This window comes from Pan paniscus, chromosome 3, assembly GCF_029289425.2.
Source record: "Pan paniscus chromosome 3, NHGRI_mPanPan1-v2.0_pri, whole genome shotgun sequence".
Classification (NCBI taxonomy): Eukaryota; Metazoa; Chordata; class Mammalia; order Primates; family Hominidae; genus Pan; species Pan paniscus.
Genome location: NC_073252.2, coordinates 98,470,500 through 98,498,399, shown reverse-complemented (window position 1 = coordinate 98,498,399; position 27,900 = coordinate 98,470,500). Strand labels below are relative to the sequence as shown.

Sequence of the window (27,900 nt, the reverse complement as noted above, 5' to 3'; positions counted from 1 at the left end):
TCTTAATACAAATATGAAAAACTCACCCTAAGTTACTGCAGCAACATCACTCCCCCAAACAGACACACATACACATCTCTCTTGAATCATGTTCATTTTCAAGAATCATCTTCACTGTGGTATCTACTTACATTATTTTATGCCTTTTCTAGTTTTAAGGTATTATTATAGAAAGAAATTTGTGAGTGTTTTAGAAAGCCAGCATTAGGACTAAAACAATCCCAGTTGGGTTATATATATTTTGGTAACTTCATTATAAAGTACTAAAAAATGTAATGAGTGAATGAGGATTTAATTATAATCTAGAGTACATCTTCTGCTTCTCCAGTCTCCAGGAAGATGGGGGCACTCTCTCTTAAGGTTGGAATTTTGTTTCAGAAAGGTTACAAGACTGACATCAAGTGGTTATGTCAAAGATGACAACTAGAGCAAACCCCATGAATCAGAGGAATCTTTGCCTAAAATATGTTTTTAATAGAATGATATTTAAAGAAGAAAGGAAGTACTCATGCTTTTGCTCACTCACCAAACTATTGCTGTGAAATTCAGTAGCCACTCTAATTGACAATGTCTCCAATTCTTTTTAGGTATTATTTTGCCGGTGGTTATTGCTTTGATTGTAATAACACTTTCAGTATTTGTTCTGGTGGGTTTGTACCAAATGTGCTGGAAGGCAGATCCGGGTAGGTAACAGTGTTTTGTTTTGTTTTCCTGAAAGAAGAATGAATGCTCAGTTTAAACTTGATTTTAAATTCTTAAAGGGAGAGAAGAGTTATAGAAATAAATGAAATGTTATATTTCCTGATCACAGAAACAAAGGACGAAGGGCACAGACACCCACTGAATGCTAGTGAACTGCAGAGTGGGAATTAAATACTATGAGTAGATATTATCAAATATAGGGAAATTCTTTTTAATAAAATAGCCCAAATTTTATGGGTGGTCAGGGGAATATTATAGTAAAGAGGGCATAACAATGACATAACTTGTCTATGGTAAAGATTAACTCCATTTCTATGTAACAGAAAATAAAGAGGGAGATTGCTAAGAATTCAGTTCAGGGGCCCATAATCTCAAAAAATGTTCTGTGACTAATTTCCCTCCTGGGAGACACACCCAACGAAAGTATCTTCCAAGACCATGTTATATTTTTTATCCTTTTTAAAAATAAACTTTCTATTTTAGAGTAGACTTAGAGTTACAGGGAAGTTGCAAAGATAGTACAGTGAGTCACCATACCTAGTTTCCCTTATTCCCTTATTAAGATCTGATGGTATGTTTGTCACAATTAGTGAACTAATACTGATAAATTATTGTTAACTAAATTCTGATTTCTTTTAGTCTTTACTCAGTCTTTTTTCTGTTCCAAGAAATTTGCCTCTTCTTTACTCAACCTTCACCTAAATACCCCTTCAACTCCCATGGCTCAGCTGTCATGTTACCTTAATTCCAAACTATCTTTCCACTTCACAGCCCAGCCCTGGTCATATAATGTAGTAGCATGTATCCATGCCCTCATCCATACTATTCCTTCTGGAATATCCAGCCCACCTCTTACCTTTCATAACATACCTAATCTCCAACTTACCCATTAGGACTCAACTCAAACACAAATTTACTGTATCTTTTTATAACATACCACTTCTTCAAGCAGAATGAATTCTACCTTTAATTGTATTACTACAGATTTGGATTATATTATTTATCATACCATAGTACAGTTACTTATTTCTCCATGTGCCTACCTCTCTTGAAAGTCAGGCAACCCTTCCAAGTCACAAATCACATATTGTTCACATTGCATGCTACATAATATATAGCAGGCCCTTACTATATACATATTGAGTTACATTTTTAAATGTACAGTAAATAGAATTCTCCTTCCCCACTTTAATTCTAAATATGTCACAAAAAAATCTAAGTCTCATAAACTGTTAGAAGGTAAAAAGCAATTATTTTTATAATGTATATAAGCTGCATTATTCTTTGTTTACCTCATGGACAGTGTGCCCCCCAGGACACCAATGAATGCTATCCCTAAAGCCACCTGCTCACCATGCATTGCATGGACAGTTGTAGTATGATCACGACAGTACCAAGAGAAGCTAGGAGACCAAAACAGCAGAGTTCATTTTAGCTCTTGGTGAAAAGTAAAAACAAATCAATGCCTTTTCCTTTGGGAATCAGTGAATAAACTTCTTAATGTCTGAAACATGTCTCCTTGTTCAGTTTTCAGAGGACAAACAGCATTTTTATAAGTCAGTTTAATTTCTCTAAGTTTCTGAACTACCTACCAATCCTGTCTTTTACTGAAAATCGGCCTGTGAGTGTTGAGTATGCAGGATAGGTAAAAATTAATGTGCTAAATTTATTTGTAAAAATATGCTATACTAAAAATTACTTTACATAGGAAGATTTAAGAATGTATTATTTGAAAAGTTGACCTTTTCTATTAAAGCGGTTTCCATGAATGTATAAAGTTCCTACCACTACGGATAGCTATTCTGAAGACATGAGTATTTTAAAGTCAAGTTTGGCAATTGTACAATTAGCCAAATCTTTTTGGTTGTTGTTAACTTTGTTTCTGAGACAGAATTTACAGCACTGTTATCATTAAATTAGCACCATTAAATACCTGCAGTTAATCACTCTTCAAGTATGTGGGAGAGACTTTATCTAGTTTGGGAAATTAGTAAACCCATTCTGCTCTGTGGAAGACAACATGAATCAGAGATTTCCGTAAGAAATGAAGCTTATCTGGACAAGGTTGACAGTGGACTGAACTTTAACCAAATAAGAATGGTATATACGCAGAAAATAGTCTGTTGGCTTGCATCTATCTGCTAATGAGACTATCGCTATAGTTTCCTAGGGAAAAAATATTAAAACAGGCATACAAAAATCTCAATACATTTTGCTGGAGAGAATGCGGAGAAAAGGGAAACCTCGTACACTGTGGGTGGAAATGTAAATTAGTACAACCACTATGGAGAACAGCTTGGAGGTTCCTCAAAAAAACTAAAAATACAGCTACTATATGATCCAGCAATCCCGCTGCTGGGTATATACGCTTAACACAGGAAATCAATATATCAAAGAAATACCTGCAGTCCCACATTTGTTGCAGCACTGTTCACAATAGGCAAGATTTGGAAGCAACCTAAGTGTCCATCAGCAGATGAATAGATAATGAAAATGTGGTGCTTATACACAGTGATGTCCATTCAGTCACAAAAAAGAATGAGATCCTGTCATTTGCAACAACATGGATGGAACTGGAAGTCATTATGTTAAGTGAAATAAGTCAGGCACAGAAAGACAAACTTCCCACGTTTTTGTTTCTGGAAGCTAAAAAATCAAAACAATTGAACTCATGGAGCTAGAGAGTAGAAGGATGGCTACCAGAAGCTGGGAAGGGTAGTGGAGGGGAAGTGGAGATGGTTAATGGGTACAAAAATATATGAAGTATGGATAAAACCTAGTATTTGACAGCACAACAGGGCGACTATAGTCAATAATAAACTTAATGATACATTTTGAAATAACTCAATGAATATAATTGAACTGTTTGTAACACGAAGGATACTTGAGGGGATGGATACACCACTGCCATGATGTGATTGTTATGCATTGCATGCCTATATCAAAATCTCTCTTATACCCCATAAATATCTACATCTACTATGTACCCATAAAAATTATAAATGAAAAAAACTTATTTTAAAACAGGGCTATTAGCATCACAGGTGATATTGTATATGACACATAGGAATCAAAAAATGCTGTTAAAACTTTACTGATGGAGCAAAGATGAGGTTAAGTCTAATTGGTGAGCAGCATATGGTGCCATGGGTTAAATCCTACGGATTAAGAGTTACGATGGCATATCTTAACCAAGATGACAGAAATAGAAGCAGCCAAAATATGAGTGGAAGTTAAGGTCTTTATAAAATAAGGATAGTCAAAGCCAGGAGAATTATATTCAAAGGGCATACTCAATGACAAGATTTAGATTACATATAAAAGGAAATCTAAGAAACAGAAGCTGCAATGGAATAAAACCAGAGCAAAGGAGCACAACAAGGGGAACCTTATGCAATCACATTAAACAGCTGGCCTGATTGGCCATAGATTAATGCAAGATTTGATCACCAACATTCACTCCAGAGAGGCCATGTCCTTGTGCAGAATGAATCATTCTGAGTTCTCACTCTAAACCCCAGGTGTTTTCTATTAGACAGCTGTGAAGCAGCCTGGCAAAGAGAACAAAAGATTAGTTGCAGCTAGTAGCCTCTGCGACATTTTGCAGGGCTCTTTTGAGAGGCTGAATCAGTGGGTTTAAGATACAATTAGATATAGTATCTACATTGTAGCTCACCACAAACACAGTGATTTCTGTCCCAAAAAAGAGCAATGTATAAAGGAAAGTCAAAACTTCAATTCTCTGGCATAAAACCTTCAATACTTTTAATAGAATTTTTTCAGAGATACTGAAATAAACAGACATTTTCTGTTGTCCATGGGATATGCAATAATGAACAGTAATTTCACATAGTGATATGAAACTACAAGATCAAGATTAGTCCAGAACTAAGTTTAGTGGACTTGACCTAATTAGGACTATCCCATGAGTGCCAAGGATAAGTATTAACCATACCGGAGGAAATGGCTTGGCAAGGGGAAAATTAAAATATTTTAAAATGACTTTGAAACATCTCTGCATAGAAAAGAGTGGACAGCAGGTGAGGGGGTTAGAGGGGCTTGCTCATATTTTTGGTAGCCAACTTCTTTGCAACTCTAATAACTACTCCCTCTTCTCCTAGGCACACCAGAAAATGGAAATGATCAGTAAGTAAGCCCATATCATCTTTTGTTTAGACCCTACCATTTACGTAGTGAAAATTATTGTTACTCTACTTATACTTTTTTGGATTATTTCTAAAGTGTAGAAAATCTACATATTGGCTTTAACTGTTTGTCAGAGCTCTCTCCATTTAACAGAGAAATTCCAAATGTAAGATCATGTTTAATCTTAGAATGGTAAAATGGGAAATAAAAAGATGAAATGGAAAAGTAGAAGAATGAATATAATTATGAGGGAAAATATCATAGAAAAAATACCTAGAGTTTTTAAATAGTTTCCCAGTGAAATTTTTAATATGTTTATCACAGGGAAATTTGTGCTTCTACCTTGAGCCAGTTCTCAGTGCCTTTAAGGTAGATGGCTGTTTTACTTTGACTTGATTAAAATAAAGCAGATTTTAGTAATCCAGGCAACTGTAACAACCAAGGTGCTGCAAAGAGACATGATGAATTGATTTTCATGTCAAAACAAACCCTGTTTTCCTTGTTGACAGGAATTTGTGGTCTACCTTTATATAAGTGTTTTTATGTTTCATAAGGTTGTAAACTTTAGAAATAATGCTAAATTACTATTCATATGACTTAGAGACTCCTCAGATGTCCAAAGGAAATAATTAGAGTTTGAAACTCTTTTGGATAGATGAGAACTCTTGATTAAAATAGGCAGTTCAGATACTGTACTACAGTATCTCAGAACTTCAGGAAAAGGAATATGTCCAGAATTCAGCATAAGCCCAAAAGGCTTGTAAACATTTCTATGTCTTCCTCTCCATAATTCAGAATTGGAGACATGTGCGATATGGACCTTGTGCCAAGTGTTTCACACAACTCAAACTAATTTTTAATTTATCTGACAATCACCACTATAAGAGAGTGGCAGGGATTTATTGGCTTGATTCCAGAAAAAGTAAAAATTGCTAAAAAGTATATGTGTATTTGTATGTGAAAAGACAAAGTTCTTGCCATGGAGATATATATATATATATATATGTATGTATGTATACACACACACACGTGTATATATATACACACACACATTATATATATATGTATATGTATCTTCATCATTCTGTTTGTGTCACAATACTTTCACAAACATACAATGCTGATTACTGTGGTGTTAATTTCATGTTTTTTTTTCAAATAGACCTCAGTCTGATAAAGAGAGCGTGAAGCTTCTTACCGTTAAGACAATTTCTCATGAGTCTGGTAAGTTTCCAGAAAAGTTGATTAGATGAAAATTAGTTATTTTAGAATCTAACTATAACCTTGGATTTTGTTCATGTGAAATATAAACAAAAGGCCTAACTTCTTTAGAAATAGTCAATTACTGTCAATAAGTGTAAAATTCTCCCATGAAGGAAAGAAAAATCTTACCAATTTGATAAGATTATTGGACTATGTGGCCTTTAGAGGTTGCTTTCTATAGATGTGTGGATGTGTAGATGGCTGGAGGCATTTCCTATTCTGCAGGAGTGGCAGAAAGATACCAAAATTTGTTAACAAGTTTTTAAATTATTGCTGTTGTTTTGTTTCATTTTGGTGCTGGCTATGTAGTCGCATATGGTCAAAAAGGCAAAAATCTGGTCATCAGTTAAAATGTAAATCATGTTTTATATCATTTATATACATTTAATTGAGCCTCTCCATAAAGGTAAAATATAATATTCTATTGATGTAATGTGAATTTTTCCAGTTTCTTAGGTATATTCATTTGATTGGAATTGTAAAAGTCTTTCAAAATATAGGTATGATTTGTGTCAAGAACAATGAAAAAATGTGGTGCTAGATAGCTTTTCAAAATTAAAATCATGGATTTTTCTTTCTTTTGAGTAGATTAGACATTTAAACCATTGATATCACGAAACAGATCAATTAAAAACAAATTATTAGTTTTATAAAATAATCTGGCCAGGAGCTATGGCTCATGCCTGTAATCCCAGCACTTTGGGAGGCTGAGGCGGGCAGATCACCTGAGGTCAGGAGTTCGAGACCAGCGTGGCCAACATGGTGAAACTCTGTCACTACTGAAAAATACAAAAATTAGCTGGGCATGGTGGCACATGCCTGTAATCCCAGCTACCCTGGAGACTGAGGCAGGAGAAATGCTGGAACCCGGGGGGCGGAAGCTGCAAGATCGTGCCACGGCACTCCAGCCTGGGTGACAGAGGAGCGAGACTTCATAAAAAAAATAAAAATATAGATATAAAAAACCATGTGGGTCTAATTTAAATATCATGTTACATTAATACATTTACAATAACCAATTCCCCAATTGAATAAGCTATATTATAAATATTTCTGGTGGCTGAAAATAATTTTGTAAAACAGAAAACTATAAATATTGTCCCAAATCAAGAGCAAGATATTAAAGGCTGAAAGTGTTCTCAATTTCATGTATAAATTCAAACTAGAACAAACGGCAAAAGGCAAACAGAAGAGTTGAAGAGCAAGAAAAGCTGAAGCCTGCACAGGAATGCTGAAACCCCTCACATGAGCCATCTTATTTTAGGAGAGATCTCCTTTGCTCTTGTATCTCTTCCACTCTTCAATACACATATTTCCTTTATTCCCATACTGTACTTTCTCTCAGGAGGAACCATCTGAAGGGGGCAAAGGAGCAAAATGTACCCATAGAGTGGTTAGAAGCCACTCACAGTTTTCTCCTGGCTATTCACCAGCCTTTACTAAGTAGCCAGGCCTATTTTACCAGGTCAGGGAAAAGGGCAAAAAAAAAAAAAAAAAAAAAGTGCTCAAGCAGGCTAAATGTGAACCAGTCCTGAGTAAGCACATGAGAGATCCTAAGTGTGACTACACGATTTATCAAGAAAAGACCTCAGAATCTGCCCGTGGCTTGCAAGCAGGCATCACACATACTCCAAACCCTCTGCAGTCATGTTGGCTCTCCAAGTGGTGAGTTAGGGTGCTAAACATACCTGGAAGTGCTCTGTGTAGAAGCTCCTGGCTCTCCTTGTGAGGAGGGTGCTGAGATCAGTTTTCTACCACCCATTTCTGCCAAAGAAATGGGACAACTGACACTAGAATCATGACTTCCAGCAGGGGGAAAGCCTCAGAGAACCTTGTGTTTCTTCGTTGCAAATGTAATAGCAGACTCTAAGGCCTGGGGAAAATTCCATGTAGGCTCTCTCCCACTCTAGTGGTGACCACAGCAGTAAGTGGAATAGACGATGGCAGACTAGTTAAATAGACCCTTGGCCCACCTAACTTCCTTTTCTTCAAAAATAACTTGTCAGGTCACAGGTCTAAGAGGGAGATATTATCATGGAAATAGTAAGATATATTCTTGGGTACTTTTATTTCTGCCAACTTCAATTTAGAAATTGTATTGCTTTTACCAAAATAACCTCTCAAAGGGCAACCCAGATGATTACCATGGAAAATATTTGGTGATAAGGCAACACTGAAATTGATGATTCAGAGTAGACTTCAGTAGCCCAGAATTTATCATCTAAAATATAATGCTATCCAAATGCTCCTTGTACTACCACAATTTTTATTCAAGTCTATCATTAACAGAACTTGGTGGCTCCCCAAACACTAGCAAACAAATTTCTTCCCACTGCATTTCAAAATGTATTCAAATATCTTTTCTTTAAAATGCTATGCTCACTACACTCAAGAGAAGTTACGTTACTAAAATTATTTTTATTTAAGTAACTTCTCTTGCCTAATACTGACATCTTTCCTAAAAAATAAGTAGAAAAAAAAAACTTAAATGGTTAGGTTTGATGTCAGTTCACAAGCTTAACTCAATTTTTCTTCTGCTGCCTATATAAAAATTTTTAGAAATTTTTAAAATACAGAAAACAATTGATAGAACAAATATCTGACCACCAGCTACTCAGAATTGATGACTGTTACAATTTACTTTATTTGTTTCAAGACCTAAGAAATACAATGTTAATTAATGAGCATAGAAGGGTAACACAATGAAATTTGAGCTTCATTGGTCATAAAAATTATTTGAATCTGTCATTGCTTCAGTGTAGAAACCCTGGACATTTTACTATGGTACAGACCAATAAACAATGTTTCCAAGGAAACAGCCCTCTGCAGCCATCCACTTTTAGGGAAAATGCCAGTGGATGCCAAATCTTCTGGTTTTCTAGAAGCCTCAATGAGCCACAGTTAAAGTTCTGGTCATTTTCTCCAGGGAAGAGAGTTCTTTGACCCCAAATCCCTCTTTTTCAGTTAGGTCATGGAGTAAGTAATATGGTTGATGTTCATCCATCCATACTCCCTGCTTCCTTTAAATATATTCTTCGTTGAATAAGGTCTTCTGCTGAAACCGTAACTCATACATGTTTAAATTTGGAATTCTCTTAAATGTAAAAGAGAAAGCTTACTAGGGTATAACAAGAAGATGCTTTCAGGAAAAAAAATGGGCATGAAATGTTGCAGATCAAGGAGTCCTTTATAAGAACATATAAGCTACTTCTCAGCTTTAGTAAGCGATCTTGTCAGGTTAAACATCACCATGATTGACTAAAAAATGTATGTGTGACATGTGTTTTAAACATGATTCTTATTTATATCATCTCAGACAGTTAATACACATTATCTCACTTTTAATATGTCAAGTCATATAAATTATAAAGAAAAATCTTGAAATTAGAAATATATGACTCTATGGAAGAAGAAAAATATTGCATCACTAAACTTAGCTTCAAGGCATCAGTTGATTTTGAACCATTTAGAGTAAGAAAAATCAGATCTGAATTCATTAGAATATTCCTCTACTTGGAAGACTCTGATAAGTAATAACTTAAGGTTAAGTTCAAACACCTTAGCATGTCTGCAACACCGTCCATGATGTGCCTGCCTTCTCTAGCTCAGTTTTGAAAGCACTTGATATACAATAATAATGCATATTTCTCCGACTTCATTCATTCCCTTCCCTGTCCCCTGACTGTCTCTCTCTCTGAACCCAGCTTTCTAGAAGGGAGAGTCTCTTGCTCTCCTTTGTCACGTACACTTACCCCTCTAATGGTAATTACATATGATTAATATGTCATTAGCAAACTAACTAATTAGTATGCTATGGCAATTACTCATTAAGTGCATAGTCATCTTTGTTTGCTTATTTATTTTTACAAGTAAAAGTTCATTAACAACAAAAAAAGAACCACAGAGTAAAAATGAACAAAACATTCACAAATTTATAAAGCCATATATAGAATCCTCTTCTGTCCACAGCCCGTCAATATTTGTCTCATTCTCTGCATTTCCACCAAAGCTTCCTTGACTGTTTCAACTACAAATAGTCTTTCCCTCATCTTAACATGTTGTTAATTTGGCAAATTAACATATATTACTGCCTTATAATATTTCTTCATGGCTGAAACTACCATTTTAATATTTGACCAGATTATGCAAAATGAAAAATAGAAAAAAATAGAGAATAAAAAAGAATTTAAAACTACCTATGAAACAACCTTCATACAACCACTACTGGCATTTGATATATTTCCCTCTGGATTTTTTTTTCACTAGATATGTGTGTGGGTTGTTTTCTTTTACCATAAATATCATTATTCTTGTTACTGATATCATATTGTTATTAAATTTTTCTCAAAATTTCTAGTCTGTCAATTAGACAGACCTTGAGGAAGAATATTAAGAATTGTAAAGATTTTCAATGACTTGCTTTGCATGACTTCTGGCAAATGCTAGGGGATGAATCAATATTTATTTTATTTACTTCTCATTCCAGTACTTCATAGCTGTGGGTTCCAAGCAGGTCCTGTGTCTTCTGCAAAACGAACAATAGTTAGCAAAAGATTGCCTTGGAGCAGGGGCTGGGGGTGCTGCAGAACTATGCCCAACATTTCTTAGAGCATAGAATCGAAGGAGCTCTTGAAGAGGAGTCTTGAATTTGTTCTCCTCAGAGGTCTCTGGCACTATTTATTATTGCCATGATGGTACAAGTAACAGGTGACATCCTCAGAGTCCCCAGAGGACAGATTTCCTAACAACTGGCAGATAAAAGCTGGAGCAAAATGATGAGAATTATTCTAAAAGCTGGAGATTTGACCTATATTGCTTTTATATTGTGTGACTGATGTTGATACTCGATTCTATCTGAAGGACACAAGTAATGCAAAATATATTGGTCATGAATCCAGTGGCATGTGAAAAATACTTGGGGCCTCTCAGCTTGCCACCATCCTAGGTTAATATTTCTCTGTGTATTGGATGGTGGAATAGCACTGGGATTTTGAGTAATGGCACCTGCGCTGCTCTGTATATCACCCAAGTGTTCATATTGGCCTATAAATTCATTTTCACAAAACCCTCACTGAATTATTTAAACAGAAGGACCCTAGAATGTCTTCCTGATAAAATGGCACTTTAAATACATGACACGGGCTTGCTTAGGCACAGCCAGCTCATGTAACAAGCAAAAATCAAAACTTATTCCCCAGGGTTTCTCTAATGTTATCATCTCCCAACTCACATCTCCCGCCCCCACTGCGCCCTGACCTATCCCACCCAGGACTTCATATTGCTACTTTAAAGTGAAAACAGATGATGTCTGGGAAAAGTTCATATATTTTGGTGACTAATTTCTAGACAATACCAAGAGGCAAATGGTGGCTTTAATGACATTCTTGCAGGAAAGTTGAACTTTCCTTGAAAAATAGAAAAAAGCTAGGAAACTTTATTTTCATCCTTACTCAGTCTCTGAGCTTACAGATCAAAACATATCTTCTGTTCTCAGGTGAGCACTCTGCACAAGGAAAAACCAAGAACTGACAGCTTGAGGAATTCTCTCCACACCTAGGCAATAATTATGTAAGTTTCCCAATTTCATTCACGGAGACAATCATTAATATCTGTTTTGTTAGCCTGGTGGAGCTTAGATTGTTTTAAAGAATTTCAAAAGCTGAAAAGCTAATGGTTTGTGTCAACGCAATGATCATTGTCTATTTGTCTAAAAACAAACTCTAACAAAAATTGCCAAAAAATGAATGACCTGGTGGTTGTAGACAATTTGTCCAATTCTCTTGCCTATCTAAGGAATGACACAATTTGCTCTTTCTGCCTGTTGTTAATGTTTCCTTGTAAATTCAGTCTGCCTACCTAGGTCAGTAAGCACACACTAACTGTGGCACTTAGACAGGCTTCTGTTGCTGACAAAGACTGGCAGAATCCAAGTGACGGTGCTTGCAAATTTGCAGTTTATTGCAAGAAAATAATAAAATATAGAAACTGCATTAAAGTAAAGATGTGTATCACAGCCGTAGGCTGGCTCAGGGAAATGGGTTCAGAGAAGCTAGTTGAAGGGTCTAATTGCCCTCTCTCTATAAGGACCATACCAGAATACATTTTCTCTCTGGGTCCAGAAACCATGGATGTGTGGAAAAAAATACCTCAAACAAGATGATCAAAATTCAGTTTCAGCCAGGTTTCCTTTTACTCAGCTGGTCATGTAGACATAGTCTTGCTGTGTAACCAGCCAAGCAACAGAGCCCTCCAGGTATCTTGACAAAACCAGATACAAATGATCAATCTTACTACAATAATTGTGAATCAATAAAAAATGGAAATTTCTCAAAAGTATGTTCCATGTCATGACCAGGAGTAAGCTCAAGGCAGGTACGTTTCTTATTTTAGTAAACAGCTCAGGCCAACGTTAAACCTGCTTTGGAATTAAGTCTCCCAGTTGGTATGGGATTGACTTTTACTTTCCTAGAACTAAGTAAGGAAATGCTCTTCTGACTTTAATTTAATTGTTACAAGAAGTATTGATTAAGTGCTGTCACTTAGTTTTTGAGGTTTTATAAAACTTGCAGAAGAATCTACCTTTCGGCAACTAACAATAAAAAATAAAATAAAATAAAATAAGTACGTGTCCAGAATTGGCCTGACCACAATGATAGTCACTCTAGGTAAAGTGTCCACGATGAGAAATATTGTATTCATGGCCTATGTCTAATCCCTAATTAACTAACACTGTTCTGTTACAGACACTCAGAAATTTCTTGTAGAATAAATGGTACCTGCTGTGCTTTTCTGACCAGTAGCAGAAGACAGAGACAGAGGAGTGCCATCCAAACATATGTGTCAGTATCAGAATTTTATCCCTCTCTAGCCAGTAATTAGGGATGGATTAGGAATCTTGGAATTTGTGCACCTCCACCATGCTGCAGTGCCCTATGGAAAAGAGGCAAGACTGCCTTCCCCTGCCTTCCTGCTCTTCACCAGTCATGAGCCCCCAGCTTGGGCCTGCAATGCAACCACCTTTCCCTAGCTGATTATTCTAATTGGCAGTGGCTCTGAGTGGCATGCCAAGGTCCCTGCCCCTGCTGCCACCAAGCTGGGGAGAGAGAAAAAATCCTAAGCTTGTCTCAGGCCTGCAGTGCACAGTCTGGGAGTGCTAAGCTGAGATCTATGACCAGCACTTGAGTGGGAGAGGATCACACACTCTCAGAGCACTGAGGGGGAGCATGGCTACAAATGTGAGGAAACACAGAGGGGCTGCATGGCTGGGTAAGAGCCTATCTACCAGCCATTATGTTTAAGCACTATCTATTAAATTGCAAACCAAACTTCAACACCAAAAATACTTTGGTAATATACTCCTCTGTAAAACCAAGGACAAGAACTCAACTGCAAATAAAGACCCTGCACAAAGCCTCAGCCCTCTGAAAACATACAGAAATGAAACCAACTGACTATACTCAAATTACACTGCAATTAAAGAAACATCAGTCCACATAGGTGAGAAAGAACCAGCTCAAGAACTCCTGAAACTCTAAAAGCCAGATTGCCTCCTTACCTCCAAATGACTGAACTAGCTGCTCTGCAGTGATTCTTAACCAGAATAAAATGGATGAAATTACAGAAATAGAATTCAGAATCTGGATGGCAATGAAGATCATTGAGAATAAGAAGATTGAAACCCATTCCGAGGAATCTAAGGAATTCAACAAAACCATACAAGGAATGAAATATGAAATAGCCATTTTAAGAAAGAACAAAACTGATCTGACAGAGCTGAAAAACTCACCACAAGAATTTCATAACACATTGGAAGTATTAACAGCAGAGTAGACCAAGTCAAGGAAAGAATCTCAGAACTCAAAGACTAGTTCTTCACATTAACATAGTCAGATAAAAATAAAGAAAATAGAATTTTCAAAAATGAACAAATCTCCAAGAAACATGAGATTATGTAAAAAGACAAAACTTATGACCCATTGGCATCCCTGAAAGACAGGGAAAGAAAGCAAGCAATTTGGAAAACATGTTTGAGGATATTGTCCATGAAAATGTCCCCAACTTAGCTAGAGAGGTTGATATTCAAATTCAGGAAATTCAGAGAACCCCAGCAAGATACTATATAATACAACCATCCCCAAGACACATAGTCATCAGATACTCCAAGGTCAATGTGAAAAGAAAACTATTAAAGGTAGCTAGGGAGAATGGGCAGGTCAACCTACAAAGGGAACCCCAGCAGTGGATAACACTGGACCTTTCAGCCAAAACTCTACAAGCCAGAAGAGACTGGGGGCCTATATTCAGCATCCTTAAAGAAAAGAAATTCCAACAAAGAATTTCATATCCAGCCAAACTAGACCCATAAGCAAAGGAGAAATAAAATCCTTTTCAGACAAGCAAATACTAAGGGAATTCATTACCACCAGACCTGCTTTTCAAGAGGTTCATAGGGAGTGCTGAATATGGAAATGAAAGACCATTACTGGCTACTACAAAAACACACTAAAGTTCATACACCATTGACGCTATAAAGCAAAAACACAATCGTGTCTACATAACGCCAGGTAACAACAGAATGACAGGATCAAATCCACACATATTAATATTAACCTTGAATGGTAGTGGGCTAAACACTCCACTTAAAAGGCATAAAGTGGCAAATTGATTAAAGAAGAAAGACCCAAGTGTATGATGTCTTTAAGAGATCAATCTCACATTCAAGGACACCTATAGGCTCAGAGTAAAGGGATGGAGAAAGATTTATCAAGCAAATAGAAAACAAACAAAAAAGAGCAGGGGTTGCTATTCTTATTTCAGACAAAACAGACTTTAAACCAAAAATGATCAAAAAGGACAAAGAAAGGAAGTGATAAAGGGTTCAACTCAACAAGAAGACTTAACTTTCCTAAATATATGCACCCAATACTACAGCACCTGGATTTATAAAACAAATTCTTTTAGTCTTACAAAGAGATCATCAAGACAGATTACTAACAAAGACATTTGGGACCTACATTTGACAATTGACAAAATAGAACTAACATGCATCTACAGAAAAGTCCACTCAACAAAAGCAGAATATAAATCCTTCTCATCCATGCATGACACATACTCTAAAATTGACTACATGCTCAGCCAGAAATTCTCAATAATTTCAAAAAAGCCAAAATCATACCAGCCACATTCTCAGACCACAGCACAATAAGAACAGAAATCAATACCAAGAAGATTTTTAAAAACCCTACAACTAAGTGGATATTAAATAATCTGCTCCTGAATGACTTTTGTGTAAACAATGAAATTAAAGCAGAAATTATGAAATTCTTTAAAACTAATGAAAGCAAAGATACAACATACCAGAATCTCTGAGATACAGCTTCAACAGTGTTAAGACAAAAGTTAATAGCACTAAATGCCCACATCAAAAAATTAGAAAGATCTCAAATTGACAATCTAACATCACACCTAGAGGAACTAAACAAATAAGAACAAACTAATCCCACAGCTAGCAAAAGAAAAATAACCAAAATCAGAGATGAATTGAGTGACATGGAGATGATAAGAACTATGCAAAAGATCAACAAAACCAAAAGTTTGCCTTTTGGAAGAATAAATAAGACTGATAGACTGTTAGCTAGACTAAAAATGAAAAAAGAGAGGAGATCCAAATAAACACTATCAGAAATGATAGTGGATATTACCACTGACTCCACAGAAATACAAAAACAAACAAACAAACAAAAAATCCAGAGACTATTACAAACATCTTTATGTACCCAAACCAGAAAACCTAAAAGAAATAGATAAATTCCTGGAAAAATACAACGTCCCAAGATTGAACCAGGAATAAATTGAAACCCTGAACAGACCAATAATGCATTCCAAAATTGAATCAGTAATAAAAAAACCCTACCAACCAGAAAAAGCCCTGGACCAGACAGATTCACAGCTGAATTCTACCAGGTGTACAAAGAAGAGCTGGTACCAATCCTACCGAATCAATTCCAAAAAAACGAGAAGAAACTCCTCCCTAACTCTTTCTATGTGGCTAACATCACACTGATATCATGAAACCTGCAGAAACACAATGAACAAAGAAAACTTCAGGCCAATATCTCTGATGAACATAGATGCAAAAGTTCTCAACAAAATACTAGTAAAGTAAACTGAACCCAGAAGAATGTCATAAAGCTAATCCACCATGATCAAGAAAGCTTCATCCCTGAGATGCAAGGTTGATTCAACATACATAAATCAATAAGTGCAATTCATTACATAAACAGAACTCAAAACAAAAATTGCATGATCATCTTAATAAGTGCAGTCAGAAAAGGCTTGTGATAAAATTTAACATCTTTTAATGTTAAAATCCCTCAACAATCCAGGCATTGAAGAAATATACCTCAAAATGATAAGATCCATCTATGATGAACCCACAACCAACATCAGACTGAATGGGAAAAAGCATCTGGAATTGTTCCTGGGAAAACTGTAACAAAACATGGATGCCCAGTCTCACCACTCATATTCACATGGTATTGGGAGTCGTAGCCAGAGCAGTCAGGCAAGAGAAGAAGTAAAAGGCATTCAAATATGAAGAGAAGAAGTCAAACTATCTGTCTTCATAGATTATATGATTCTATACCTAGAAAACCCCATAGTCTCTTCCCAAAGGCTCCTAGCTCTGATAAACAACTTCAGCAAAGTTTTAGGATACAAAATCAATGTACAAAATTCAGTAGCATTTCTATACACCAACAACATCCAAGCTGAGAGACAAATCAAGAATGCAATCTGATTCACAGGAGCCACAAAAAGAATAAAATACCTAGGAATATAGTTAACCAGGAAGACAAAAGAGCTCTATAATGAGAAGTACAAAACACTGTCAAAAGAAATCAGAAATGACATGAACCAATGGAAAAACATTCCATGTTCATGGATTGGAAGAATCAATATTGTTAAAAAAGGCCATACTCTTCAAAGCAATCTACAGAATCAATGTTATTCTCTATCAAACTACCAGTGACATTTTTCACAGAATTAGAAAAAAGCTATTCTGAAATTCATCTGGATCCAAAAGAGAGCCCAAATAGCTAAAGCAATGCTAAGCAAAAAGAACAAAGCTGGAGGCATTACATTACCCAACTTCAAATGATACTACAAGGCTACAGTAACTAGTACAGTATGATACTGATACAAAAACAGACACACAGATCAATGAAACAAGTTAGAGAACCCTGAAATAATGCCACACACCTACAACTTCAAATGATACTACAAGGCTACAGTAACTAGTACAGTATGACAAATGATACTACAACTCTACAGTAACTAGTACAGTATGATACTGGTACAAAAACAGACAAATAGATCAATGAAACAAGTTAGAGAACTCTGAAATAATGCCACACACGTATAACCATCTCAGCTTTAACAAAGCTGACAATAACAAGCAGTGGGGAAAGGACTTTCTATTCAAGGAATAGTGCTGGGATAAATGGCTAGCCATAGGGAGAAGATTAAAACTGGATCCTTACCTTTTATCATATACAAAAATCAACTAAGATGGATTGAAGACTTGAATGTAAAACAAAAACTATAAAATCTCTAGAAGAATACCTAGGAAATACCATTCTGTGCATCAGTCTTCATGATGAAGACTCCAAAAGCAATTGCAACAAAAACAAAAACTAACAAGACCTAGCTAAACTAAAGAGCTTCTGCACAGCCTAAGAAACCATCAACAGAGTAAACAGACGACTTACAAAATGGGAGAAAGTGTTCACAAACTATGCATCCGATAAAGGTATAATATCCAGAATCTATAAGGAACTTAAACAAATGAAAGAGTAAAAAACAACCCCATTAAAAAATGGGCAAAGGACATGAATGCACACTTCTCAAAAGAAGACATACACAGGGCCAACAAGCATATGCAAAAGTGCCTAATATCACTAATCATTTGGGAAATGCAAATCAAAACCATAATGAGATGCCATCTCATATCAGTCAGAATGGTGACCATTAAAAAGTCAAGAAGTCACAGATGCTGGCCAGGTTGTAGAGAAAAGGGAATGCTTATACACTGCAGGTGAGAATGTAAATGAGTTCAATCACTGTGGAAACAGCCTGGAGATTTCTCAAAGAACTTAAAATAGAACTACCATTCAACCCAGCAGTCCCATTACTAGATACAGACCAAAGAAATACAAATTGTTTTACTACCAAATCACATGACATGTATGTTCATCACAGCACTATTTACAATAAGAGAGACATGGAATGAACCTAGATGCCTACCAACCTAGATGCCCATCAGTGGTGGACTAGATAAAGAAAATGTGGTACGCATACACTGTGGAATACTATGCAGCCATATAAGAGAGCCAGATTGTTACTTTTGCAACAACATGGATGAATCTGGAGTCCATTATTCTAAGTGAAGTTACCAAAGAGCAGAAAACCAAATACTTTATCTTCGCATTTCGAAGGGGGTGCCAAGCACTGAAGGCACAAAGCGGGGAACAAGAGACACCAGAGAATGAGTATTGAGACACTACCTATTTGGTATTATGCCAATTACCTGGATGATAAAATGGTCTGAACGCCAAACCCCTATGACGTGCAATGCCCATGTAACCAACCTCCAGATGTACCCCTTGAAACTAAAATAAAAGTTTTAAAGGAAAAAAAAGGAACCTGGAAGTTGGTCCATCCTATGCAATGGACACTTTCAGGTGCAAAGTTTGAGAAGCTGAGGATGAGATACGTTGTCCAGCCCTAGCTGATATATGGAAACCTTCCTTTCTACTTGCTATGGTTGCTTTGCAACCCAGTGGCTAGTAAAGGGCTGTTTTTTAAATTACCAAAATGCTCAAATATTAGTAACTAATTGTCCAACTTGGAAAAAGCAAGTCTTCTGCAGTTGGAAAAAAAAAGAAAAAAGAAAGAAAGAAAAGGTGTATAGAAGGCAAGGAACAGTGTTGATCTTTGAACCAGCTTAATAAAAGTAATTTTTGTTCAACTCCCATTCCTTTCCATTTTTATACTTTAAAAAATATTCCTAGCCTCAGATTCCAAGCCTTTTGATTTGAAAAGCTAAATAACTTTTATTGCTCCTTTTTGTAATTTTGGAATTATATAATGATGTTCTGAAGAGTAAAGATCAGAAAGTAATGGGAAGAAACAAGTTTGACATCTGTTCAATTCTATTGTCTGTCTCACTTTTTTCCTTAAGATATTTCTATCACTGTACTTTGAATTTAATAACCAAAGAGTAACTACTATCTAGGTTGTCAACTTGAAATTAGATATCAACTTGGAGATTTAGAATATATAGAAATGAATTCATCAAACCTAGAAGATTTCAGGAAAGAAGTTAAAAAGTCTTGAACCCTCATGAAACAGCAAACAGTAATACAGAAATCATCATCTATGTTAAAAATTTCCATATCAAAACAAGATTTTAGATATATTTAATGCTTGTTGCTTCATATATTGATCATCTATTTCGTGCACAGTATTATGTTTAATGTGATTCGGCAGGGCAGACAGGAATTTTGAAACATTTATGAGCTATAAACCTTGCCTTCTGCAAAGCTTTACCTTGTGGGAGCATGAAATCATATACAAGAGGGGTAGCAAATATGTAGAAGCAGCTTACATGTTTAATGATATGGAAATTATAAAATAAATTATACTTTGCACAATGACATTATATAATGAGTAAAAATAATTCTCGAAATAATTTTTAATAACATGAAAGCATGTCTAAGATATAAAATTAAAAGGGAAAAATAACAACTTTAGAATTGAACAGATAGCCATTTAACTGTTCTATGACCAACTCTGCACTGTTGTCAAGGGGGAATCTGCTGCTACCTGGTTGCTCCCTCACCAGTAGGTCTCATCTTCCTTCTGTTCCAAGACACCTTTGAAGGCTGAAGAGTGAAGGGGGTTTCAGACCAGTGAAGAACTGTGGTGTTAGAAAGTCCGGTAGCTTGGATCAAAGTCCGTTCCCACAGACCCTCAGCAATGTGGATTGTTAGCTATTTCCATTTTTCTCCAAGATACAATTCCCTGGTACTTCTGTAATTTTCTAAATGGTGCCCTGATAATCTGAGAGTAGCTTTGTGAACTTCCAGAAGAGCTTAACATGTTTTTCAATTATTTTTCTTTCATTTTAAAATAAAATAACACAAGCTAAAAGGAAAACATCATAAATAAAGGATATTTACAGTTGCCTCTCTGTATTCATGGAGGTGGAAGATTGATTTCAAAAGGCCTGGAGATACCAAAATCTGTGGTTGCTCAAGTCCCTGATGTAAATAAAACTCCATAGTATTTGAATATAACCTACACGAATTCTCTCATGTAGTACTTTAAACTATCTCTAGATTACTTGTAATACCTAATACAAGGTAAATGCTATATAAATAGTTGTTATACTATATTTTGATTTGTATTATTTTTTATTAATGTATTGTTCATTTTTACTGTTTTTGAATATTTTTAATTCACAGCTGGTTGAATCTGTGGACATAGAACCCACAGATATGGAAGGCCAACTGTATATTATGATCGTACTCTATAATCCTGAATGAATTTCTTAATAATGCTCTACACTGGGTTCCACATCTATAAAACCAAGACAAAATGATCTTTTCTCCTATGGCCATTCTGATTGTTTATAAATTGTTGTCAGTAGTGTTAAAGAAACATATTATGAAATCTTATTATAAAATAGCCATTTATTCATTATAAAAACCAAAAATATATGAAAATCTAGGATGTGAGAGATTCAGTGACTATTCAGTCCTGTACCATTATTAGTGAAGCCAACACACTAATTTTAGAGGGATTATAATGTTGTAAAAAAAAAAAGCAAAGACTGATATTGGTATGGACGTAAAGAATCATTAATGAAGCAAGATTTATTTTTTGAGAAATATTGTCAATGTGAAATGCATGCTGATGAAACTAGAGTTTGTTCTTATTTAGGTTGCTGATCTTTGAGAAAATAATTGAAACAGTATCAATCATGAGCATTATCCTATTAGCACAAATTCAGATGTTTACCAGTTGAACTATGCTACAAACTCTTGACTTCACTTGAAAACTCATCTATGGAGGAGTATGGCTCAGTTGAACAAAAAGTGACAGACCTTAATCCTTGTCAAGTACTATCCCAGATATAAGGAGGGCTTGTCATGGTTGCAGTTCTCAAGGAGCTTATAGAAGTGGAAAGACACACACATAAGAAAAATAATTTTAGTATAATATGGTAAATGATAACATAGTGTTATGTAAAGACAGACATGATACCATGAAGTTTAGTGGCAAATTTCTTACAGATGGTATTTGAGCTAAAACTTACAGAATGAGGAAAAAAAAAAAAAAAAAAACGTGGCCTAGGTGAAGAGAGGAAAGATTTTCCAGGCACAGGGAATAGCATGTACAAATAGGAAAAGAATTGTGAAACTGAATGGTATATGAAAGAAATCATAAAACTTTAAAAACTGTTATAGCAATCTGATACTGCTGCAACATTCATGTTATTGTATTTTTTAAAATGTCTGTTTGTAGCTGATTAGATATTGTTAGAAACCAACATTGTCCTTCACTATAAACAGCTTGAGAAGCGTTGACCTCTGGCTGGGAAACAAGGCTCAAGTAGTAGAGGGTACTAGATCACAGGAAGCCTTGTTTCCCAAGGTAAATCATGAAGGACTGCATGAGGCTAGAATGAAGTACTAACTTTCTTCATTCACTAATGACATCAAAAGTCCTTTATCCACAAAGAAGGGAACAACAGACACCTGGGACTTCTTGAGGGTAGAGGGTGGGAGGAGGGTAAGGACTGAAAAATACTATGCTTATTACATGGGTAAAATAATCTGTACCAAAAAACCCATGACATGCAGTTTACCTATATAACAAACCTGTATACATATACCCATGAACCTAAAATAAAAGTTCAAAAAAAAAGAAGATAAAAATAAAAAAATAAGTCATTCATCATTTTGAGGAACCCCTCACTTGACCTTGGATATAAAATATGCCTAAAAAACTAGTTCAATAATTGAAGGAGAGGCCTTGTCTGCAATCATCCTTCTAATCATGGTACTTAAGCTACACCATGCTCTGGCATGTGCTCGACTGCCTAGCAGCCACAGATGCTCTGGGAAGAAGTCACGGATATCCTGTTCTACAATCCTTTCCTTATCCTAAGACTTGACATGGATACCTGTAGCTGCTACCCGCAGGCCATGGCAGCCAATGTCCTGCTTTCCCCCATGTAAAGCAACAGTTCGGCCATCCCTATCAAAGAACTTGCCTTCACCAACCAAACCAGGAAAGAGCTGGTTACAGGTCTCCGCCACTCGTACCACTCCCCACACCCCACCACACACACCATATCATGCTCTCCCCAGAATCTAGCAAACCACCAACACTGCCATCAGCAACACACCACCACCTAATCTCTGCCAGTTTGGGCCACTGCCCTTTTCCTACTTGGGACATAGAAGTCTCCACCTCTTGCTCTGTTATAGACCAATACCGAAAGTTTTTCCTACACTGCAGAGAAAAATGCAAAATACTAAACCAAAGGCTTGGCTACCTTTCCTATGAAGAAGTGGCAAATGGTATTCATTCATTCTTTCTTCTGATGCCTATTCATTCTTCTCCCTGATGAGTAGAAAGCAGCAAAGCTTTAAAGTTGCCCATAAATTTTTTAATTACTCACATTGTCACCCCAAGCAACAGATCTTGAACTGTATCCCATTAGTGATAGGGTACAGTTAAGGACTTTAATCAGAAGAGGAATATGAGATTTGTGCTTGATATACACCAGTGTATGTTTAATTTGGAAGACTCATTCAAGAAGAGCAAGATCAGAAGCAGAGAAGTCAGAGGCTATTGCAATATTCCACTGGAAAAAGATAAAGGCTTAAGCTAGGGAGCTGCAGTATGGAGGAAGATGAAGAGGCAGAATAGAATAGAGAAAAATGTCTGGAGGTTAAAAATTTCATGATGTGGTGATTGATTGGATGTGGCCAATGGGGAGTGAGGAAGAATAGGACTATAGACAATACCCACACTCCCAGCCTGGGTGCCTGAATGCATCATGGAGGAAATACCAAAGATTGAGATTGTGAAGTGAGGGGAACAGGTTTGGGAAAGAAAACGAGCTTTTCTTTTCAGATATGTCAAGTTTGAAGAGCTTGAGAGACAGTCAAGTGATTCCACTAGGTGGAAAAAATGGAGCTAGTGACAACCATTTCTTACTAAGAAATGGACTCCCCCAGCATCTCTATTTCTTCTTCGCTTTCTTGGAATCTGAACTTTGTTGTTGTTGTTGTTGTTGTTGTTGTTGCTCACAGGCTTAATCTTCAGCTTCTATGCACCAAGCGTGGAAAAGGAGAAAGTCCTGCAGAATCAATCCCGACTTCCATACCTGCTGCTGGACTGTACCAGACGTCTGTCCCAGTAAAGTGATGTCCAGCTGACATGCAATAATTTGATGGAATCAAAAAGAACCCCGGGGCTCTCCTGTTCTCTCACATTTAAAAATTCCATTACTCCATTTACAGGAGCGTTCCTAGGAAAAGGAATTTTAGGAGGAGAATTTGTGAGCAGTGAATCTGACAGCCCAGGAGGTGGGCTCACTGATAGACATGACTTTCCTTAATGTTTAAAGTTTTCCGGGCCAAGAATTTTTATCCATGAAGACTTTCCTACTTTTCTCGGTGTTCTTATATTACCTACTGTTAGTATTTATTGTTTACCACTATGTTAATGCAGGGAAAATTGCACGTGTATTATTAAATATTAGGTAGAAATCATACCATGCTACTTTGTACATATAAGTATTTTATTCCTGCTTTCGTGTTACTTTTAATAAATAACGACTGTACTCAATACTCTAAAAATACTATAACATGACTGTGAAAATGGCAATGTTATTGTCTTCCTATAATTATGAATATTTTTGGATGGATTATTAGAATACATGAACTCACTAATGAAAGGCATCTGTAATAAGTCAGAAAGGGACATAGGATTCACATATCAGACTGTTAGGGGGAGAGTAATTTATCAGTTCTTTGGTCTTTCTATTTGTCATTCATACTATGTGATGAAGATGTAAGTGCAAGGGCATTTATAACACTATACTGCATTCATTAAGATAATAGGATCATGATTTTTCATTAACTCATTTGATTGATATTATCTCCATGCATTTTTTATTTCTTTTAGAAATGTAATTATTTGTTCTAGCAATCATTGCTAACCTCTAGTTTGTAGAAAATCAACACTTTATAAATACATAATTATGATATTATTTTTCATCGTATCACTGTTCTAAAAATACCATATGATTATAGCTGCCACTCCATCAGGAGCAAATTCTTCTGTTAAAAGCTAACTGATCAACCTTGACCACTTTTTTGACATGTGAGATCAAAGTGTCAAGTTGGTTGAGGTTTTTTGGAAAGCTTTAGAACTAATAAGCTGCTGGCGGCAGCTTTGTAACGTATGATTATCTAAGCTGATTTTGATGCTAAATTATCTTAGTGATCTAAGGGGCAGTTTAGTGAAGATGGAATCTTGTATTTAAAATAGCCTTTTAAAATTGTTTTGTGGTGATGTATTTTGACAACTTCCATCTTTAGGAGTTATATAATCACCTTGATTTTAGTTTCCTGATGTTTGGACTATTTATAATCAAGGACACCAAGCAAGCATAAGCATATCCATATTTCTGACTGGTGTCTCTTTGAGAAGGATGGGAAGTAGAAAAAAAAAAGAAAGAAAGGAAAGGAAGAGAGGAGAGAAGAAGGCAGGGATCTCCACTATGTATGTTTTCACTTTAGAACTGTTGAGCCCATGCTTAATTTTAATCTAGAAGTCTTTAAATGGTGAGACAGTGACTGGAGCATGCCAATCAGAGAGCATTTGTCTTCAGAAAAAAAAAAATCTGAGTTTGAGACTAGCCTGGCCAACATGTTGAAACCCCATATCTACTAAAAATACAAAAATTAGCCTGGTGTGGTGGCGCACGCCTGTAGTCCCAGCTACTCTGGAGCCTGAAGAACGTGAATCGCTTGAACCCAGAAGACAGAGGTTGCAGTGAGCTGAGATGGCACTATTGCACTCCAGCCTGGGTGACACAGCAAGACTCTGTCTCAAAAAAAAAAAAAGGAAGAAAAAGAAAGAAAGAAAGTCCCAGCACACCTAGATAATTTACCGAGCTCTTCAGCAAAAACCATGTTACATACAGCATATTCCAAAGAAATGAACTCTTCTGCAATTTAAATTATAAGTAATATGTTATTTTGGATCCTAGAGAAACCATTTTCTCTACATTTCATGAGCATTGTTAGAAAAGAGTTTACAAGAATTAGGAAGTGGGAACAATTTTAATGGTCAGAAAAGAATAAAATTTATTCTAGTTCAAGAAGTGCACACAAAGAATATGCATTAATCTAACAACTACAAGATTAAATCTTTCAAAAAGGTCAAAGGAGGATTGAGAAGTTTACAGAGATGTCCACGGCATTTTATATCAATCTCAAAGGTAAGGTCTGCATTTTTGTAAACCAACTTAAACTTCTGTTGAGATAGGATATTTTGTTTTCAAGCCAAAATTATCATTAATCAAATATGTTTTAATTATCTGATTTAGATGATCTACTTTTTATGCCTGGCTTACTGTAAGTTTTTTATTCGGATACACAGTTCAAACATCATTGCAACAAAGAAGTGCCTGTATTTAGATCAAAGGCAAGACTTTCTATGTGTTTTGCATAATAATATGAATATAATTTAAGTCTATCAATAGTCAAAACATAAACAAAAGCTAATTAACTGGCACTGTTGTCACCTGAGACTAAGTGGATGTTGTTGGCTGACATACAGGCTCAGCCAGCAGAGAAAGAATTCTGAATTCCCCTTGCTGAACTGAACTATTCTGTTACATATGATTGACAAATCTGTGTGTTATTTCTTTTCTACCTACCATATTTAAATTTATGAGTATCAACCGAGGACATAGTCAAACCTTCGATGATGAACATTCCTGATTTTTTGCCTGATTATTCTCTGTTGAGCTCTACTTGTGGTCATTCAAGATTTTATGATGTTGAAAGGAAAAGTGAATATGACCTTTAAAAGTTGTATTTTGGGTGACGATAGTCTCACCACTATGAAACTGTCAATTATTGCCTAATGTTAAAGATATCCATCATTGTGATTAATTAAACCTATAATGAGTATTCTTAATGGAGAATTCTTAATGGATGGATTATCCCCTGATCTTTTCTTTAAAATTTCTCTGCACACACAGGACTTCTCATGTTCCAATAAATGGGTGTACTCTGCCCCAATTTCTAGGGAATTTGTCTTTTGGGCTTGAATGTACTTGTTTTCTGTTCTAAATACTTTTTAAAGAAAAAAAATTTTGACAAATAAGGGAAAATATTCATTTTGCCATCCATATTACATTCCTGAATTTGAAGTCAGAGCTGCTACCAAGGTCACCAAGAATAATTTTAAAGCTTCCAAGAACTGTTTAAAAGTGTTTTCAAGTCTGAACAAGAATTCTGACATTTAGAAATAAGTAGGAAGATAAGACTATTTAAACTCATACTTTCCTTTAAAAAAAGAGAAATTCTAGCAAAGTGATCATGGGCAATATAATTAGTTAGTTAACACCCTATCCAACATGCACTATGTGCCAGGAACTGTGTAGAAAACTTCACAGTCACCATCTCAGTTAACCATCACAGTAATAGTAAGAAACTATTCCTTATATATGATTAGCAGCAGCAGAAACATCTCCCTTATAAAGATATGAAAATCAAGGCAGATAGTTAAATAACTTGCCCAAGGTTGTACAACTAGTAAATAGGAAAAATTTGAGTTCCAACCTATGTCCAAATCCCTGTTCTCCATCTCCAAACTACTTAGTCTCTCTAAGCCTCAGTTTACTTATCTATAAAAAGGGATGAAAGCATTATGCTCCAGGTCATAATTAAAAACAGGGACCAGTCCTATCTCACTGTAAACAGTTTGAAAAATGAACGGCTATTTCACACAGTAGACAAGAAGAAGAGCTGAACTGGGATTCATGAGCAAAGAGAAACAAAACAAATGAGCCCTATGAATGCTCTGACTGACACATTCCAGACTGGCTGTATAGCAGAAGATCCCTAATTAGAACCTGAGATGACAGCGATTGGAACCAGGAGACAAAAGTGACTGGAATTTGTGGAGAATGGAACCAGGGAGGAGGGAGCTACACAGAGAAAGACCTCAAAAAAAAAAAACAAAAAAAAAAAAAACACAAACTACAAAGGTGACCCTGTATCTGATAATAATGGGATAGGAAGGCGTGAACGCACTTAGAGTAAAACTCCACGAGGCCAGGAAAAGAACAGCCGGGAAAGAGCAACTAAGTAGTTGTATGCTGAAAATGTCTACATCTTATATGGAGCAGAGAAACATTCAAGGTCTGGTCAACCATATTCAAAAATCCTCACCGGTCACCTTTCTTAATGTCCTGGGAATGGTCGTATCTTAGTAGTTGTTCTAAAACACCCCTAGAGTATACACAACTGTAGGTAAGCCCTAACACAGCTTAAAAGTAGCCTTGCAAGAATTAAACTAATCCACAAAATATTTAACAGGCTTCCAGAACGAAGTCTGATAATCTTTTATAAAGACAACAAAATGGAGCATAACAACAACTCAACAACATAAAAGTCTAAATATCCACCATTT

The 27,900-nt window shown here is 36.0% G+C and overlaps 1 protein-coding gene across 2 annotated transcripts in view; it reads left to right on the top strand.

Moving 5' to 3' along the window:
* Positions 1-26,400, top strand: part of EMCN (endomucin) — a 128,508-nt gene extending 102,108 nt beyond the window's left edge. For both annotated transcript variants that reach the window (XM_003829944.5, XM_003829945.4), the window contains 5 exons: positions 588-683; positions 4,824-4,848; positions 6,011-6,072; positions 11,606-11,679; positions 23,499-26,400. In XM_003829944.5, coding sequence (XP_003829992.3) covers positions 588-683; positions 4,824-4,848; positions 6,011-6,072; positions 11,606-11,640 — 218 coding nt within the window. In that variant the 3' untranslated portion in view covers positions 11,641-11,679; positions 23,499-26,400. The remainder of the gene's footprint in view (positions 1-587; positions 684-4,823; positions 4,849-6,010; positions 6,073-11,605; positions 11,680-23,498) is intronic.
* The last annotated feature ends 1,500 nt before the right edge of the window (positions 26,401-27,900 follow it).